Below are 17,365 nucleotides of genomic sequence, written 5' to 3' on the forward strand. Positions count from 1 at the left end.
TCCACATGAAGAATTCCTCAGTCTAATGGAATCACAGGGCTCAGAACTAAGAAATTGTCTTAAGTTATCTGCTTGGATGCAAGTATTTTCTCCCTTATTATAATTCCCACAAAAGAGTTTTTTATTTACCTTGTTTTTAGCTCTCAAAGTTCTGTATACAATTAATAAATATTCAATGAATGAGGTACAATGATCTCTCAAAGTACAATAATAAGGCAGTATAACAGGTATTTGAGGTTTTTTAGGTTTGCTAAATTTATTTAAAAAATCATAAAATGTTTCTTACAAAAGAATATTACATCTGATTGGATGGGATACATGGACTACTGACACTATTTCTCCCCTTCCCCCCCCCCCCCAAAAGAACCCACAATGATCACAAAGCAAGATATCTACAATAGTTACAGTACAGGAAAAATTATTATTTTTTTATCACCAACAATGAACAAAAATAAAATTCACTTTCTCTGCTCCTGTTTCAAAATTTCAGTGTTAGTTTTGTGCTCCCTTCTTCCCCACCTTGTTTGTAAGGAACTGAAACATTACATTTGATGTACAGCAAAGATTTCACTATACCACCAATGTAGACCACCTATGAAACAAAAGAATGTTGGCTTTTTAAACAATCAGATTAAAAAAAAAAAAGACGCAGGACTCCTTCAGTTCTTTACCAGTCTTAGAAAAACTTTCCAGAAGAGTGCTTCACACTATAAGAAAGAAAAAAAAAATCTTGCTATCTTGTATTAGAATCCTTCAATATCTGCATATACTTTTTTTGAAGCAAATATTGTACATTCTGTATCTTGTCCTGTGTTCCTGTAATGGTAATAATTCAATCCTCAGATCCTTATGAAAGCTCAATTTTGACTGATGCTTCAGATTCATGACATATTTGATTCACTGACCACCTTTTTTTTTTTTAAGGTTTTTTTGCAAGGGAAATGGGGCTAAGTGGCTTGCCCAAGGCCACACAGCTAGGCAATTATTAAGTATCTGAGACCGGATTTGAACCCACTCTAGGGCTGGTGCTTAATCCACTGTGCCACCTAGCCACCCCTCACTTGACCACCTTTGCCAATAATAGATTTAGTCAAATCTTTGGGAATAATTTCTTCTGTTACAAATATGGATCCACCAATATCACTATGTGAGTCATGGTCTCCTGCAGAGGAATAATCATATCCAGAACCACCCATAAACTCACAGTACTCAGCTTGTGGTTCATAAGTCATTTGTCCTTTGGAAGGAATCATGTATATATTTCAGTGTTCCAAGATTTTATCAGCACTAAAATTAATCATGCCATTAAAACTGAATCTTCCAGGGCGGCTAAGTGGCACAGTGGATAAAGCACCGGCCCTGGAGTCAGGAGTACCTGGGTTCAAATCCGGTCTCAGACACTTAACTAATTACCTAGCTGTGTGGCCTTGGGCAAGCCACTTAACCCTGTTTGCCTTGTAAAAAAAACAACAAAAAAAAAAACCCAAAAAAAACCTGAATCTTCCTCTTCAGTCTTAAATTATACTATCTCCTCTAGATGGTGGTGGTGGAGGAGGAAGAAGAAGATTTTTGAGCTCTCCTACTACCCCTTCCACCACATCCTGTAGGAGATGGTGGGAATCCTCTGTGAGGGCTCATGTCATCATAATCTTTTCTAGTTGGGGGGCAACATCCTGGGAAATATGACCTGGGGAAATTCTATGAAAATCTCCTCTTCCCCACAGAGGAAATCCTACAAGGCATCCTCCTCAAACACCAAATTATTGTAAAGCCACCATAGTTAGTCTTAGGTTTCATCACAGAAAGTGGGATCTTTGGATTGTGCATCTCCTTTGATGGGAGACTCAAATATAAGATTCAATATGATCTTTATGCACTCCACAACCCTCTTGGGTTTTTCATTAAGAACAACGACTTTATATGTGGAAAGAGGACAGAATTCCTAGAAAAGTTTAATAGTTGTCTGCGTATTCTCTTGAAGTTCTTTGATTTTAGTACCTCTGATACCAATAATTCCTCCTGCCAGACTTTGATGAATCAACAGTCATTTTCTTAATAATGTTGATAATTTAAGCATTCCACACCATCAAATTCAAACAGAAGCTGACTTGTTGCAGTGGGTGATAGTAATGCAGGTCCTCTTCAAATTTTCTTCAAAATTTCCCCAATTGTTTCAATATATGTACTAATATTCAATATGCAAGCAGGGTCACACCTGGAATCGAAGCACTGGCATTGTGGTCTGTTTGAAGGGCTTTGATATTTTTGCCACCTTTCCCCAATCACTGCTCCAGCATTCTTGCTTTGATGCAAAATGTGCAGTTCAACCATTTTGGCAGTGTTTTTAGAGCTTTTAAAGGTCTGCTCCTCCTCCACATCTTCATCAGCATGTTTACCAAATTCACCAGTGGTTTCAGTATGGAAAAGATTTCTTCAGTTTCTGTTTGCTCAGCTTAAATGGGTAAACAATCACCCGAGGCCACCTTCTCTTCTATGCCACTACTGCCCTAGTAGGTCTGAACTAAACAAAGAGAAAACGAAAGTTCCCCCCACTAACCTCCCTAACTCAGTCCAATATGTTTAATGTGTCAGGGACTTGCCTGCTTAATTTATAAATTTGATATCTCTAAAATTGTAAAATAAAATTTAAAAACCCAAAACACTTCTTTATATATGTATGAAACTTTTACAGTTTTAGAACAATATTTTTTCTGACAAATTTGAAGACTAAAAACAATGGAAAACTTTTTTAAGTGCAGAAAAGTTCATTTAAAATTAGAGGGCTCATTAGAATTCTCAAGTGAAGTGATAACAGGTGATAACTTATTTTGATGCTCACATTGTGAATAAACAGTAGGCTATGATGTGAGCACACTTAACACATCCTATTATTATATATCCACATATTACTTTCTCTTGTTTTCCCCTCCATAAATCTAGGTCTGCTTAAATGATTGTGTGTTCTTGTTTCTGGCTCTTTTTCTTCCCCTTTCTTTCTTTCTCTTTTACATCTTACCATCTGTCTTTCTCCTTAACAGGATGTTATATGAAACTTGTTTTACTCATATTTTATGTTCTCTACTCTTAATCTGAAAAGCTGAAGAGTAGTATGCTTTATATTTTTCTCTGAAAAAGGGTTCCTCAAATCTGGAATAGATAAAATCATTTCTATTTGCCTGTTATTCTTCATACAATTTTGGTCTTTCAACTATTAAATGAATTGTGTTTCACTTAGATTGATAGAGCAGAATGATGACTCTTTTAAGTATTCCGGGTAGGAGGGCCCATCTGTGATGAAAAAATTAAGTACAAACAATCCATAATGGAAATTTCCAGGTTGAATTATTATCAGAAAATATTTTAGAAGAATGCCATCTCTATGAGGCAGGGACTCACAGAAAAATGTCTTATGAAAGCTTTTAATGCTCTTTGAGCATTTATTTTTTGTGTCTAGGATGTTCTAGTATGTAGTAACACTTCTCAGAGGATCCTAAAATTTCATGCCCTAAAGGGGTCATTGAGATTATCTGTTTAAGATTATTTGTATCATTTTACAGGGGAGAAAACTGAGGTCCCTGTGAGGGTAAAAAAAATCAGAATTTGTTTCTGTATTATTTTCAGCCTTTTTCTCCTTAAACAGAAGAGAATAACAGCTAAAATAAGATATTATAATTTGGTTGAAAACCCTGCATCTGATGAAGTTTACTTATTAGTTGGAAGACTAAATAATCATCATTATTAATCATGAATAAAAAGTCAATTTTTATTATGCCTCAATCAAGGTTCATAAAAAAATTGGGGGTGTTTATGGGTATACAGGATACCAATGAAATGCTGCTTTTATACTGGATGATAAAAGTTCTCTTGAAACAACTAGTTAAGGTAGACTGCAAAGCAGTACTTGTACTGACATCTGTTATAGTACTGAAAAACAAGTTTTGAACAACATCAGTGTATCCTTCATGCCAGGGATAATTTCTATATGAAAAGTTCATATCAAATGTTCCTGATGGGAGCTGAAATTGTTTTAGATCTCTAAAAAATTGGAAAAGGTGGCCCTTATGAGACTAGGTGGGACAGAGCCAATAGAACATTCAAATGTACTGTGACCTACATATGAGTTATGCCAAGTTGATGTCATAATGGAGGCAACATACTGTCAGAAGCTAAGTTTCACACCCATTGAACTGGACACCAGAGGTCCTATAGTCAGTTCCTTCATCCCTCATCCTTCCCTTTTATAGATGAGGATTCATTTGTAAAATGAGTTGTAGGAAGAGAACTAGATCTTGAATTAGAGGATTTAACTTGGCTTCTGTGTATTCACTATAGCTGTGTAACCTTGTGTACTTCACTCAATTTCTTTGGGCCTTGGTTTGCAGGATGAGAACTCAAAAAGTAGTTTCTAGCTCCAATTCCTTTGATCTCATGTACCATATACTTCAATAGTCACTGTGAAATTGGAAAATCTATTAGCTTTGACTATGGTTTCTGAGGGATAGGAAGATAAGACTAAGTTGCATGGGTTTCTATAAGAAGAAAGTGTCTTGTCCTATTAATGACCAGGCCAAAGTTATTACAATTAAATTGAAATGAGTCTTTCTGATAAAAGAAGTCCATAGAAAAATCTTTCTCAAATCCCATAGGGATGGTTCACATAAAGAAAATGCTTTCTTACTGAAGTATGCCATATTGTAATTATCTATCTTGTACTGGAGGAAGGAAAAGCAGAAATATTCATAGAGCATCTACTATGTGCTAGGCAGTGAACTAGTATTTGTTTTTGCAAGTGAACTTTAATTTATTATTACTATTATTACAATAATTTTGTTAAAAGAGTAAACATAACCCCCCCCCCAAGAAGTTGAGAAACCTCAAGAACAGTGAGAGAGAGAAAAAAAAAATATACTTCAGTCTGTGTTCAGATTCCAATGGCTCTGTCTTTGGGGTGAGTTGCTTTCTTTATCATAAGTCCACCAGAAAAGTTGCTTCAATATTTTTCCCACAGGTGCTATTGTTAGCTGTACCTCCAATCTATTCCTCCCCACTCTCATTTATTCTATTCTCTCTTTCCTTTCAGCCTGGCACTGTCCAAAAGTGTGTTGTATCTGAGTGTCCTCTCCCTCAATCTTCCCTCTCTTCTATCCCCTTCCCTCCCGCCATTTCCCCTTATCCCATCACTTTCTTCTCATTTTTCTCTAGGGTAAGATAGATTTCCTCACCCTATTAAGTGTGTATGTTATTTCCTCTCTGAGCCATTTCTGATAAGAATGAAGGCACACTCATTCTCCTTTGCCTTCCCCCTTTCCACTCCATTGAAAATACTTTTTCTTGATGCTTAGGTGAAATTTCTTAGCTTCTTCTTCATCTCCTTTCCCTTCCTCCTAGTACTTTCCTTTATCACCCATTGACTCCATCTTTTTATTATATTCATACCATTATATTCCACTCCTTCCTGTATTCTGTCTATATATGCTCCTTCTAACAGCTATTATAAATTAGAAAGTTCATCTTCCTATGCAGGAATATAAACAGTTCAATATCATTAAGTTCCTCATTGTTAGTCCTTCTCATCCACCCCCTCTACGGTTCACCAAATTCCTGTACTTGGAGATCACACTTTCTGTTCAACTCTGGTTGTTTCAATAGGAAAGTTTGAAAGTCCCCTTTTTAATTGAAAGTCCATCTTTCCCCTGGAAAGAGAATGTTCAGTTTTGCTGGGTAGTTGATTCTCAGTTGTAAACCAAGATCTTTTGCCTTCTGGAATACTGTATTCCAATCCCTAGGAGCCCTTAATGTAGATGGTGCCAGATCCTATGCAATCCTGACTATGGAGCCTCAGTAGTTGAATTGCTTGTTTCTGGCAGCACTTAGAATTTTCTCTTTGATTTGGGAGTTTTGGAATTTGGCTATAGTATTCCTGGAAGTTTTTATTTTGGGATCTCTTTCAGGAGCTGACCGGTGAACTTCAATTTCTATTTTACCCCCTGCTTCTAAGATCTCAGGGCAATTTTGCTGTATTATTTCTTGAAAAAAATGAAGTCTAGGCTCTTTTCCTGATTGTGGCTTTCAGATAGCCCAATAATTTTCAAATTATTTCTTCTAGATCTGTTTTTGAGGTTGGTTGTTTTTCCAATGAGATATTTCACATTTTCTTCTAATTTTTGGCTTTTTGGAGGAGTTTGATTTCTTCCTGATTTTTTGCAAAGTCATTAGCTTCCTTTAGTTCCATTCTGCATTTGCAGGAGTTATTTTCTTTAGAGAGCTTTTTTATCTCCTTTTTCTAGCTGGCCAGTTCTGCTTTTTAAGGCATTTTTCTCCTCATTTGACTTTTGTTTTGCTTTTTCCATTGGGCTTAACCTGTTTTTAACATATTTTCTTCAGTATTTTTTTGTATATCTTTCACCAAGCTGTTGATTTGGTTTTCATGATTTTTCTGCATTGCTCTCATTTCTCTTCCCAATATTTCCTCCATTTCCTTTAATTGCTTTACAAAGTCTTTTTTTGAGCTCATCCATAGTCTGAGCTCATTTTCTAATTTCTCTTGGAGGTTTTGGATACAGAAGTTTCGATTTTGTCGTCATCTGAGTATGTGTTTTGATCTTCCATGGGACTAAAGTAATTCTCTATGGTCAGATTCTTCTTTGTCTGTTGTTTACTCATTTCCTCAGCCCAAGACAGCACTTCCAAGGCTTTGGATTTTTTCTTTTTTGGGGGGGGACCTTTATTCCTCCAAGGTCTTATGCTATCTTGCCTGTGCTTTTGATATGTAGATGACCACCACACTTCTCTCTGCCCTGGAGCTGCAAGGAGGAGTCCCACTTGGCTACCTAGCACAGAAGCCCAAACTGCAACCTGGATCCGGGTGAGGTCAAATAGCAGAGTCCCACCCCAAGGGAGAGCAGAGAATCCTTTGCAGTCTTTCCCAACCCCCCTACTCTCTGTGGGCTGTGCTCTGGGGGTGCAGACTGCCCTCTCCAGATTCTCGCTGCAGGTTCTGTGGCCAATGCTCCCTCCACATTCACTTTTTCCAAGTCACTGTCTTAGTGAAACACACCTTTCCCATGGAACTTCTAAATTATCTTGGACTGGAAAAATGTATCATTCAGTTTTTCTATGGATTCTGCCCCTCTAAATTTTGACTACAGTCATAATTTGTTGACTTTTGGAGTTTTGGAGGGAAGGAGTTCCCAGGAAATGCTGCTTTCATGCTGACATGCTCCATCCCCCTCAGTGAACTAGACTTAATATTTCTCCTAAATATATATATATATATATATATGATCTCATTTGATCCTTACAACAATCCTGTTATCTCCTGATTTCTTTTTTTTTCTCCAGTTTTTTTGCAAGGCAATGGGATTAAGTGACTTGCCAAAGGTCACACAGCTAGGCAATTATTAAGTGTCTGAGGTCATATTTTTTTTTTAGGTTTTTTTGCAAGCAAATGGAAGTGGCTTGCCCAAGGCCACATGGCTAGGTAATTATTAAGTGTCTGAGACCAGATTTGAACCCAGGTACTCCTGACTTCAGGGCCGGTGCTTTATCCACTGAGCCACCTAGCAGCCCCCTGAGGTCATATTTGAACTCAGGTCGTCCTGACTCCAGGGCCATTGCTCCATCCACTATACCACCTAGCTGCCCCACCAATCCTGTTATCGCAATTTTACAGATGAGAAGACTGTGGAAGATAGAGGTGAAGTGACTTCCCAGAGTCAAACAGTTTGTATCAGAGGCTGTATTTGAACTTGGGTCATCAGGCCCACCTCGCTGCCTAGAATGTTAATGATCTTCCCGAAGGCAGGAACCATACAGTTATTCTCCAGATGCTAATTTATTAAAACCTCCTGACCTAATCCTACCCTCCATCTCACCTACAAACATGATTATACTCTTTACCTTGTCATTCCCAAAACATCCAACTTTTATATTTAATAATTCTACAATTCCTTTCTATGATAGCAGTTGTTCCCTATGCTTTATGACCCTTTATCCTTCTTATGACCTCTAATTCCCTTAATCTCCAGACTTTTTGCCTACTCTGCTATACTTTCCTTATTTTCTTAATGATCCACTGGGGAATTAGCTGACCTCTACATTATTCTCTAAATTTCAATCTCTTTCCTCCTGGTCAGGTTGGCAACCATCTAGTGGCAAACCCTGATGTTGGGTAACTCATCCAGAATTGATTACTGAACATGGATTACACTACCTGCTTGATTTCTAGTAATATGCTATAGCATAGAGCTAAAGAAAACCACTGAACTCAAGCTGTTGAGAGTTACTACAAAATGTTACCTGACTTCAACTGCGCTCTACCTACAACAGGGCAATTCCATGCCTTCTTTATTCATGCACAATCTCATTCCCAGTCACTATTCCAAACTTTTAAAATCTTTTTTCAAAAGCACCAACAACACTCTTTCCTCCATGCTCTTACCTGTGAACACTTCATCTCAAAAATGAGGACATTTGCTCTTTCTGCTCTTATCTAAAATCACTCAGAAGTCTTCTCCAGCTTTTTGCTCTTCCCTGAGTGTCAGAAAGATACTATTCTCCTGACTTTCTTCTTATTAGCCCCTCAGTTTCATTTGCTGGATCTTTATCCAGGCTATTCCAATTAACTATGGGTTGTCCCCAATTTCCCTCCTAAACTTCTCTCTCTTTTTGTGACTGTATGAGCTATTATTATTATTATTATTATCTCTATGAAAATGATCTCCAGTTCTAATCTCCTGGGTTCCGAGTCTGTATCTCCAACCTAATACGGGACATATCTAATTGGCTTTTCTGTAGGCATATCAATCTCAACATGTTCAAAATAGAACTCAGTTTTTCTCCTCCTACCTAAGTTCCCTATTATTATGGGATGTTTCCCCATCTTCCTTGTTACCAGGCCTCACAATAGACTTGATGATCTGATTTTATTAACTCCTCCCTTTAACTCATCCCACATGGTTGTTGCTAAATCTTGTTTATATATCTCTCTCATATACATTTCCTCTCTATACACTCAGTTTCCACCTTAGTCGAGGCCATTATCACCTCTCAACTAGATCATTTTAATAGCTTCCTAATTGTTCTTCTTGCCTCAACTTCCTCCCCACTATAATCTACCCTCCATTCAAGTGCTAAGGTTTACTCTAGGGTCCCAGTATCCTGTCCTACCTGCTGTCCTGCATACAAGATCCTCCATTTCCCAACTCCCTCCATTTGCACTGTATATCTCCCACACTTGAATACTCTCTTTCCTTTTTTTTTTCTCTTTTTGCTGGAAAGTCAGGTTTAAGTGACTTGCCCAGATCACACAGTAAGTGTCTAAGGCTAAATTTGACTCCAGGGCTAGTGCTCTATCTACTGTTTCACCTAGCTGCTCCAATATTCTCCTTTACTTCCTGACTTCTGAGGCATTTTTTTCAAGATTCAGCTCAAAATTGATGGATTGTAAGAGTCCTTTCCTGGTTTTTTTTTTCTCTTCTGCTTCTCTTTTTACAATGCATCAGTCTAGTAGTTTCATTTGTCCATAATCTGTGTCATTAGAATGTGAGCTCCCTGGGGGCAGGGACTGTGCTTTTCCTCTTTCTCAGTATTCCCAATACCTAGCAGTGTCTGGTCCATAGTACTGGTTTAATAAATGTTTGTAGACCACCTGACTGATTTACTTATTTTTCTAACATGGATCAAAATATAGTTTGTTTATGGAAAATTAATTTGCTTCAAGAAGAATTTCAAATTATGTCTATTGCTTCTGTTGAATAAGGCCAATGAGTATTTCTTATAAGGGAGAGTTCTAGGTTTGGTGGAAAGATGGTATTTGCGGAGAGGAGGCAATATTGGCAATGAGTCAATCCCTAGTAAACAGTACTGGGAAAGTATACAAAAAGGGCAATAATAAGCCTTTGGATTCACAATATCTGAGCCATAGCTCACTGCTAATTTTGCCAAGGCTTCAAAACTCTTAAAACATATATACAACTATGAAGAACAGAATTCAAGACCTTTAATAAATGTAATTCTGAGACTATTGGGCCTACCTTATAGGCGATGCTGTTGAGTACTTTCATAGCCAAATCTGAAACATCTGGATATGGGTCAGCAGCCAGATGTAGTAGGACTCTCCAAATTTGAGTGTAAACACTATTGAAAGAAACACCTAATAAAAAAAAAGAAATAAAAAAGAAGAAATGTGAAATGTTGGAACCAGGTCACTTCTTGGTAGTCCTCTTTTGGTGTCTTTTGATATGAAGTCAATTTCTGGCAACAACAATATTGGAAAGAGTCAGACAGTGACAGAAGAGTTTCAGTATTATATTCTTTTTTTTAAGGTTTTTTTTTTTTGTAAGGCAGATGGGGTTAAGTGGCTTGCTCAAGGCCACACAGCTAGGTAATTATTAAGTGTCTGAAGCCAAATTTGAACTCAGGAATTCCTGAAGAAATCAATGTGAAGTAGAATTGGGAAGACCTTAGTTTCTCCAGGGCTGGTGCTCTATCCACTGCACCACCTAGCCGCCCCTTAGTATTATACTTTTGAACAGAACTTAGGAATTAAGGAATCCCAATCAGCAAATTACGTTAAATATAATTTTTGATTACAGATTAAATATAATTTACTTATTATTGCTTCCATGCCAATTATTCTCCAACTTTAGCTTATAGACAACAATTTATAAACTTCATGATATTACCATACTATTTCAAACTTACTGCAATAATTTTTATCAAGTTGCTTAGTGTAAAATTGGCTGATGTAATTTATTTGTTGAGCTTGGAATTTGTTTTCCTAAGGTTAAAAATTAGATTTTAAAAAGCAGAGAGAAAAATGGAAGGAATGGCCTCATTTTACAAAATAGTTTAGTTTTTTTGAGATTGATAGTGATGGGAATAATAATTTTCCTATGATTTATCCACATCTCATCTGATGTGAGTAATTCTATTGATTAAAACACACTCTCTAGATCTGATTACTTTGCATACATCAAAACTTTAATTCTGTCCTTTACTAAATCTTTTACATCTGAGTAGACTGTTTTCGAGAAGAAAGGAAAGGAGGAGAAAGAAGAAAACCTTCCCTAGCATCCAGATTTCAGAGAATGTGTCTTGTTGAACTTAACTAAATTGGACCTTGGATAATTGATGTTTCTGAGTCTATATTTGAAGCTTTTTGGCTTGATAGAATCAGCAAGAACCGATGTCTCTGTGTGAAAATATTTCAAAGATACCAGTTATTTCTTCTCAACAATGAGGTATAGGCATGAGATTTGATGAAAAAACATTTTAGTTCATTAATTTAAAATACACTTGTTTCTCTTTACTTAATCCAACTAATGTTACTAAGTACCTAATATGTGGTAGATGCTAAAGGAATGAAGAAAAAGAGTAGAAGACATGGTTATTGCCTTTAAGGTGAGACTGTTAGAGAGAAAAGGTAGGGATCCATGAAAAATTAATAGATATAGAATGCATTGTTTTGATTTATCTTCAAAAGTGGTAGAGATTACAAGTGTACCAGGAGGGAGAAATCAATGTGAAGTAGAATTGGGAAGACCTTAGTTTCTCAGCAAACATTGGGTAGGATTTTAATAGGTTAAAGATAAGTAAGAGCAATTCTAGGAAGGGATAGTAATTTAAACAAAAAAAATAAAACAGAAATGAATTTTGTCTGTTCACAGGATAATGATAAATTCATCTGGCTGGAGAAGATTCAAGTTGGATTACAATATAAGAACAAATTGGGTAGACAAAATTTGCCCTTGCTTTTGCCATACATTGACTAACTTGGGAGCTAAGCAATTTACTTGGTAAAAATGAAGAGCCCTGTTCAGTACTAAAAAGGATATTAAAAAGAGACTAAAAATGTGCCATATTAAATGAGTAGTTAATTAGTAAATTGTTAGTGACTCTTTCTCTCATGTTTGGTAGGTATTTAAATATATTAAGTGTATTGGCAGATGTTGTTTATCCTGAATGGATTCCATGTCAGTTGTTCTTCAATGCTAGCTTATATCCAACAATTTAAAAACTTAATATTATCAATCCTCTTTCAATCTTACTGGAATAATTTTTATGTAGAAGGTAAGATAGTTATGGAATGAGATTGAGTTTTAAAAATAAGGATGCCAAATCTTAAATGGCCAAATTAATATTCTCTCCATTCAAAAAAGGAGAGCAGGGAAACTACGCATTTATTTCAATTATTTTTCATTGATCAAAACATTTTTTGGATTTCCTTTTGCAGTTATAATTAGAGCCTCAAGCAAATCCCTAGCAGAAGTAAATCTCTATCCTTTCAGAGTAGATCTGATGTTTGGAAATTATTATAAGTGACCTGAAAGCAAATGTGGCGACTAAGGTGACAATCAAGCGGCTTAATGACATTTACCCTTCTTTCCCCCTCTTCCTTCTATCAATTACCATTATCTTGATAGATGCTTATACCTGGTATCAACTTCAACCATCACTACCATTTCTAGAGTTGATATTAATTTAATCACTGAGTAGTTAAAAAAACACACAAAATAAAACCCAACATTCATTTTGAGGCAGAGACATACCTTGCTATTTTGGTTGGTTATATACCCTGCATTCAAAATTTCTCTAGTCTTATATAAAAGTATGTTAACTAACCAAAGGACATTTTTCAGCACTATGGCACATGTGAAATTACAAATATATATGACACTAGATTTAACACACATTTGCACTTTGGTTATTGAAGAAATATTGAGGAATTTCACCCTAATGTTAATAAAATACTAAGTCATAATTTGGAATTATGCCCAAAGAGCAATAAAACTATGCATATGCTTTGATCCAGCAATACCACCCTTAGGTATGTATCCCAAAGAGATCATGAAAAAGGGTAAAAAATCCACATGTACAAAAATAACCATAGCAACTCTTTTTTTTTTTGGTGGCAAAGCATTGGAAATTGAGAGGATATCCACCAATGAGGGAATGGCTGAACACACTGTAGTATACAAATATGATGGAACACTCTTGTTTTATAAGAAATCATGAGAGTGCTATAATACAAGTTACATAAAGATCATCAGGATACAACTTCATTTTGATTTCATTTAAGAAGGAAAGACAAAGGTAGGTAGGAGGGAATTTACTTTTTAGAATTACCTGTTTCAGAAAAGCATGGAAAGACTTATATGAACTGATGCTAAGTGAAATGAGAAGAACTAGAAGAACATTATATGCACTAACAACAGCACTGGGTGATGATTAACTATGATGAATTTTTTCATTTTAGTACTTTAATAATCAAAGACAATTCTAAGAGACTTCTGATGGAAAATGCCATCCATATCCAGAGAGAGAACTGTGAAGTTTGAATGCAGATCAAAGCTTGTTATTTTCAAGTTATAAAAGTTGTTTTATGTATTATACCTTTTTTCCCTCTCTAATGTTTTTTCTCCAATTTGGATTTGATTCTTGTTTCATAGCACAATTAATATGAATCTATGCTCTTAGCATGATTGCCCATCTAGAGCCGACATTAGATTACTTTCTGTTGGGGAGGGAGAGAGGGAGGGAGGGAGAAAAAATGTAAACTCAAAACCTTGCCAAAAAAATCATTAGTGGGGCAGCTATGTGATGCAGTGGATAGAGCACTGGCCCTGGAGTCAGAAGTACCTGAATTCAAATCCGGCCTCAGACACTTAATAATTACCTAGCTGTGTGGCCTTGTGCAAGCCACTTAACCCCATTTGTCTTGCAAAAAACTACAAAAAAAAATCATTAGTGAATAAAACCATTGCATTGTTAGAAAAACAAATAAATAAAAACATTAATTTTAAAAAAGAAAAAAAAGGGGTAGCTAGGTGGATAGAGCACTGGCCCTGGACTCAAGAGGACCTGAGTTCAAATCTAAGCTCAGACACTTAATAATTGCTTAGCTGTGTGACCTTGGGCAAATCACTCTTAACCCCATTCTCCAATGTTAGCTTATATCTAACAATTTAAAAACTTAATATTACCAATCCTTTTTCAATCTTACTGGAATAATTTTTATGTAGAAGGTAATTAAGTAAATACTTTTAAAAAATTTACAAAATAAAAGAGAAAAGAGAAAGAAAAGAAAATACAAAGTCCTATTTAATTAAGTAAACTCAAATAAATCACTGCATCATTTACTTTCCACTAATCTTTTGACATGATCTCAGTTTGGAAGTAACATGGGTACAGTTGTTGGAAAAACAGAGGAAAATGTAGAAATATCAGTCTGAAAGTTATCTAGATCAAAGAAGAACTTACTTGAGAAAGAGAAAAATAATCTGTGAAAGCAGTCAAGAAGCTCTGATGGAAAATCCGCTAAAGTCCACATTTCTCTCTTAGCAGGGGTCTCTTAATGTATCTGGTTCTGTGATACAAGTCACATAAAGACCAACAGGATACTTCTACATTTTGATTTCATTTAAGAAGTTAAGACAAAGGTAGGTGGGAAAGAATCTACTTTTTAGAATTACCTATTACAGTGGTGGAGTTAGTGAATGAGAATATAGTTTCACCTACACATATATGATATACAGTAGTCAAGCATCAAAAACAAAAACAAAATGCTGTTATTTGATTCCTCTTCCCTTATGAAAATGGGTGTTTTTAAAGGATATTTCAAACTAATTTGAAGTGATGCTTGAAAGCATCTGTTCACTACCATTTCCTTCCTTCCTTCCTTCCTTCCTTCCTTCCTTCCTTCCTTCCTTCCTTTCTGGTTGAAAATGAAAGTGTGTTTTATAGTCCTGATTCAGCTCACTGATGAATCTGAAGCAGCACTGTGACAGTGAAAATACTATAATAATCTCAGTTTGACTTCATATAATGAACACCATGATAAAACATGGGAAAGTGAGGAAAAGAATAAGAGATGGCTAGAATTTTAAGACTGGCAAAAATGGGTGGTTTAGATTAGATAATCTATATAATCCAGCTCTAGAACTGATTCTATGACTAGGTATATATGCTCTATTAATGGAAATCATGTTTGAAAAGTAGATTTTTAAAAAGATTAATGATTAGGAAAGAGGCAATAGTTTTATTAACCACTGGAAGTCATTAACTTTTCTTGCAGAGTATCCTAGTTTTATTTATTATGACAGAATTCATGATTCAATTCAGTTGCAAATATCAGCACAAGATAGGCAATTTTGATTTTTAAATCATCCTCCCTAACTATAGTGATGGACACAGCTGTACATTATGGTGAGACATAAATGGGGATAATGAGAAGGCATCTAATTTTTGTATGTGGCTACAACAATCCCACTTCTCAAGACAGTTATACCAAGTATGATGACTTAAATATAGTATTTCTGAAGAGACACAATTCATATAATATACATCAGAGCAAAAGCAACACAGATAGGGAGCTAGACATAACAATTCTACCTAGTCTATCCTAAAGATGTGGAAGGAATTCCTGAACGCTGCCTCACACAAGAAAAAACAAACAAAAAAAAAATCAGGAAACTAGGACAGAGATTTGGGCTGCTCAGTGTTGAGAAAGGGGTTCTGTATCTGGAAGTAGCTGAAACCCCCAAGTGATCCTAAAGTACTGAAAACATATTTTCACATCTAGACTGAAATTGCTAAAAGATCTAACAGATGGTTTGAAGGATTATATTTAAGAGTGGCCACCTGTGAATTCAGGCAAGTGTGAGGAGCCTGTGTATTATATTTGTGAAAATTAGAAGATTCATTTTCAACTAGTGATAGACACCTACAAATCTATTTGTGAGGTAGTATTGTACAGTGGAATGAAGGTTGGGTCTATCAAGGGTCTCAGTAAAAATCCAACTCGGTTGCTTATTGTTGATTGACTTTGGGCAATTCATATTCCCTATTTGGGCATCAGTTTTGTTTTTTTTTAGTTTTTTGCAAGGCAAACCTGGTTAAGTGACTTGACCAAGGCCACACAGCTAGGTAATTATTAAGTGTCTGAGACCAGATTTGAACCCAGGTACTCCTGACTCCAAGGCCGGTGCTTTAACCAGTATGCCACCTAGCCGGCCTTGGGCATCAGTTTCTTAATCCATAAAATGGGATATGGATTAGATGCTAAGATCCTTTTCAGCTCTCAATCAACAGTCCTAAGTGAGAGGCTTTTCAATTCCTAAAAAAATAAGTAATATTATTGTCCTCTGAAATTATAATCTTTAATTTGATATTTTCTCTTCTTCAGGACTATTTAATGGAGAGCTGTGGGGTCTGGTTTTGGCCTGTATCTATACTATCACTCTCAGTTCCTGGGTTTTAGGGAATATATGACTTGCTTCCTCCTCCCTCCTCTTCATAGAGTCACATATACTTTACACTAAAGTAGTTTAGGAAGAAGGGATTATGCCTGACAGAGTTTATTTTCCCTTACCATTCACAGCCTGTTGGAAATTACTGTAAGGAATTAAATTACTCACATGGGGAATAGAGTGTCTTGTATTCTTTCTAATCATGGACAGCTAACGTGCTTCACAGAATCTTTCCAGCAAAGATCTTCAGTCTCACAATGATACATTTAATGATGGCTTTTAATCATGGATTTTTGCTATAAAAACATAATCTATGGTATCAGAAAACAATGTTGTTCATTTTCTCAGTATTTTTTTTCTGACATGAAGGAATCAGACTAATGGGTTGTAAAACCTTTTCCTTCAAATATTCTGCAGTTCCTGTTACAGAAATAGTGGTTATATTCTTCTTCAGTGAAACGAGCATCCCCCATATCTCTATATCTTTTTCTAACGTCTTTAATAACCGGAGAAAAATAAATCAGTAATAAAGAACTCATAATTATTATAAGACTTCTAGAAAGGTTTGGAATTAACATAATTTAGGGTCTCTTCTTTTTAAAAGATTCCCCATGGAAGTTTAAAAAGCAAAAAAAAAAAAGATGCTATCTTCATAGCATCAAATATTTATTGATGTTAAAATAAGACAAGAAGATACCCACCAATTGGAAGACTAAAAGGAGGCTTGACCAGAATGGCATAAATGCCTAAGGAGAAGGTATGCCATTTGCCATTGGTGACTATGAAGTTTCAAAAAGAAAGCATTATTTTACTATTTAGGAATAAGACTACAGATATGGGAGTTCTCGAATTTCTCTGATTTTGGTCTTCAACGATCTGCTCTATCAAGAGAAGAGAAGAAAAGGAAGTGAATGGGAGGTAGGAAAAATAGGGAATGGTGGGCATTCAAACATGATTCCTATAGAATTTCAAAAAGATCATGCTCCTACAAACTCCCCAAAATCACTATCTGATGAAAAACTAGAGTTCTAAGTTCAGTTTCCTTTTGTAGTAAATTAAGCCAAATGACTTATTCCAACTAGTTTATTATAAAATATGTTAAAATATATGTGCCA

General features: G+C 35.8%; 1 protein-coding gene and 1 pseudogene across 8 annotated transcripts in view; both read right to left on the reverse strand.

Annotated features, from left to right (window-relative positions):
* RPTOR (regulatory associated protein of MTOR complex 1) overlaps positions 1–17,365 on the reverse strand; it is a 552,432-nt gene that overhangs the window by 110,430 nt on the left and 424,637 nt on the right. For all 8 annotated transcript variants that reach the window (XM_074224960.1, XM_074224956.1, XM_074224957.1 and 5 more), the window contains one exon: positions 10,035–10,153. In XM_074224960.1, coding sequence (XP_074081061.1) covers positions 10,035–10,153 — 119 coding nt within the window. The remainder of the gene's footprint in view (positions 1–10,034; positions 10,154–17,365) is intronic.
* LOC141510868 (heterogeneous nuclear ribonucleoprotein K pseudogene) lies at positions 714–2,433 on the reverse strand (annotated as a pseudogene).

The sequence above is a fragment of the Macrotis lagotis genome, chromosome 2, assembly GCF_037893015.1.
Source record: "Macrotis lagotis isolate mMagLag1 chromosome 2, bilby.v1.9.chrom.fasta, whole genome shotgun sequence".
Taxonomy (NCBI): Eukaryota; Metazoa; Chordata; class Mammalia; order Peramelemorphia; family Peramelidae; genus Macrotis; species Macrotis lagotis.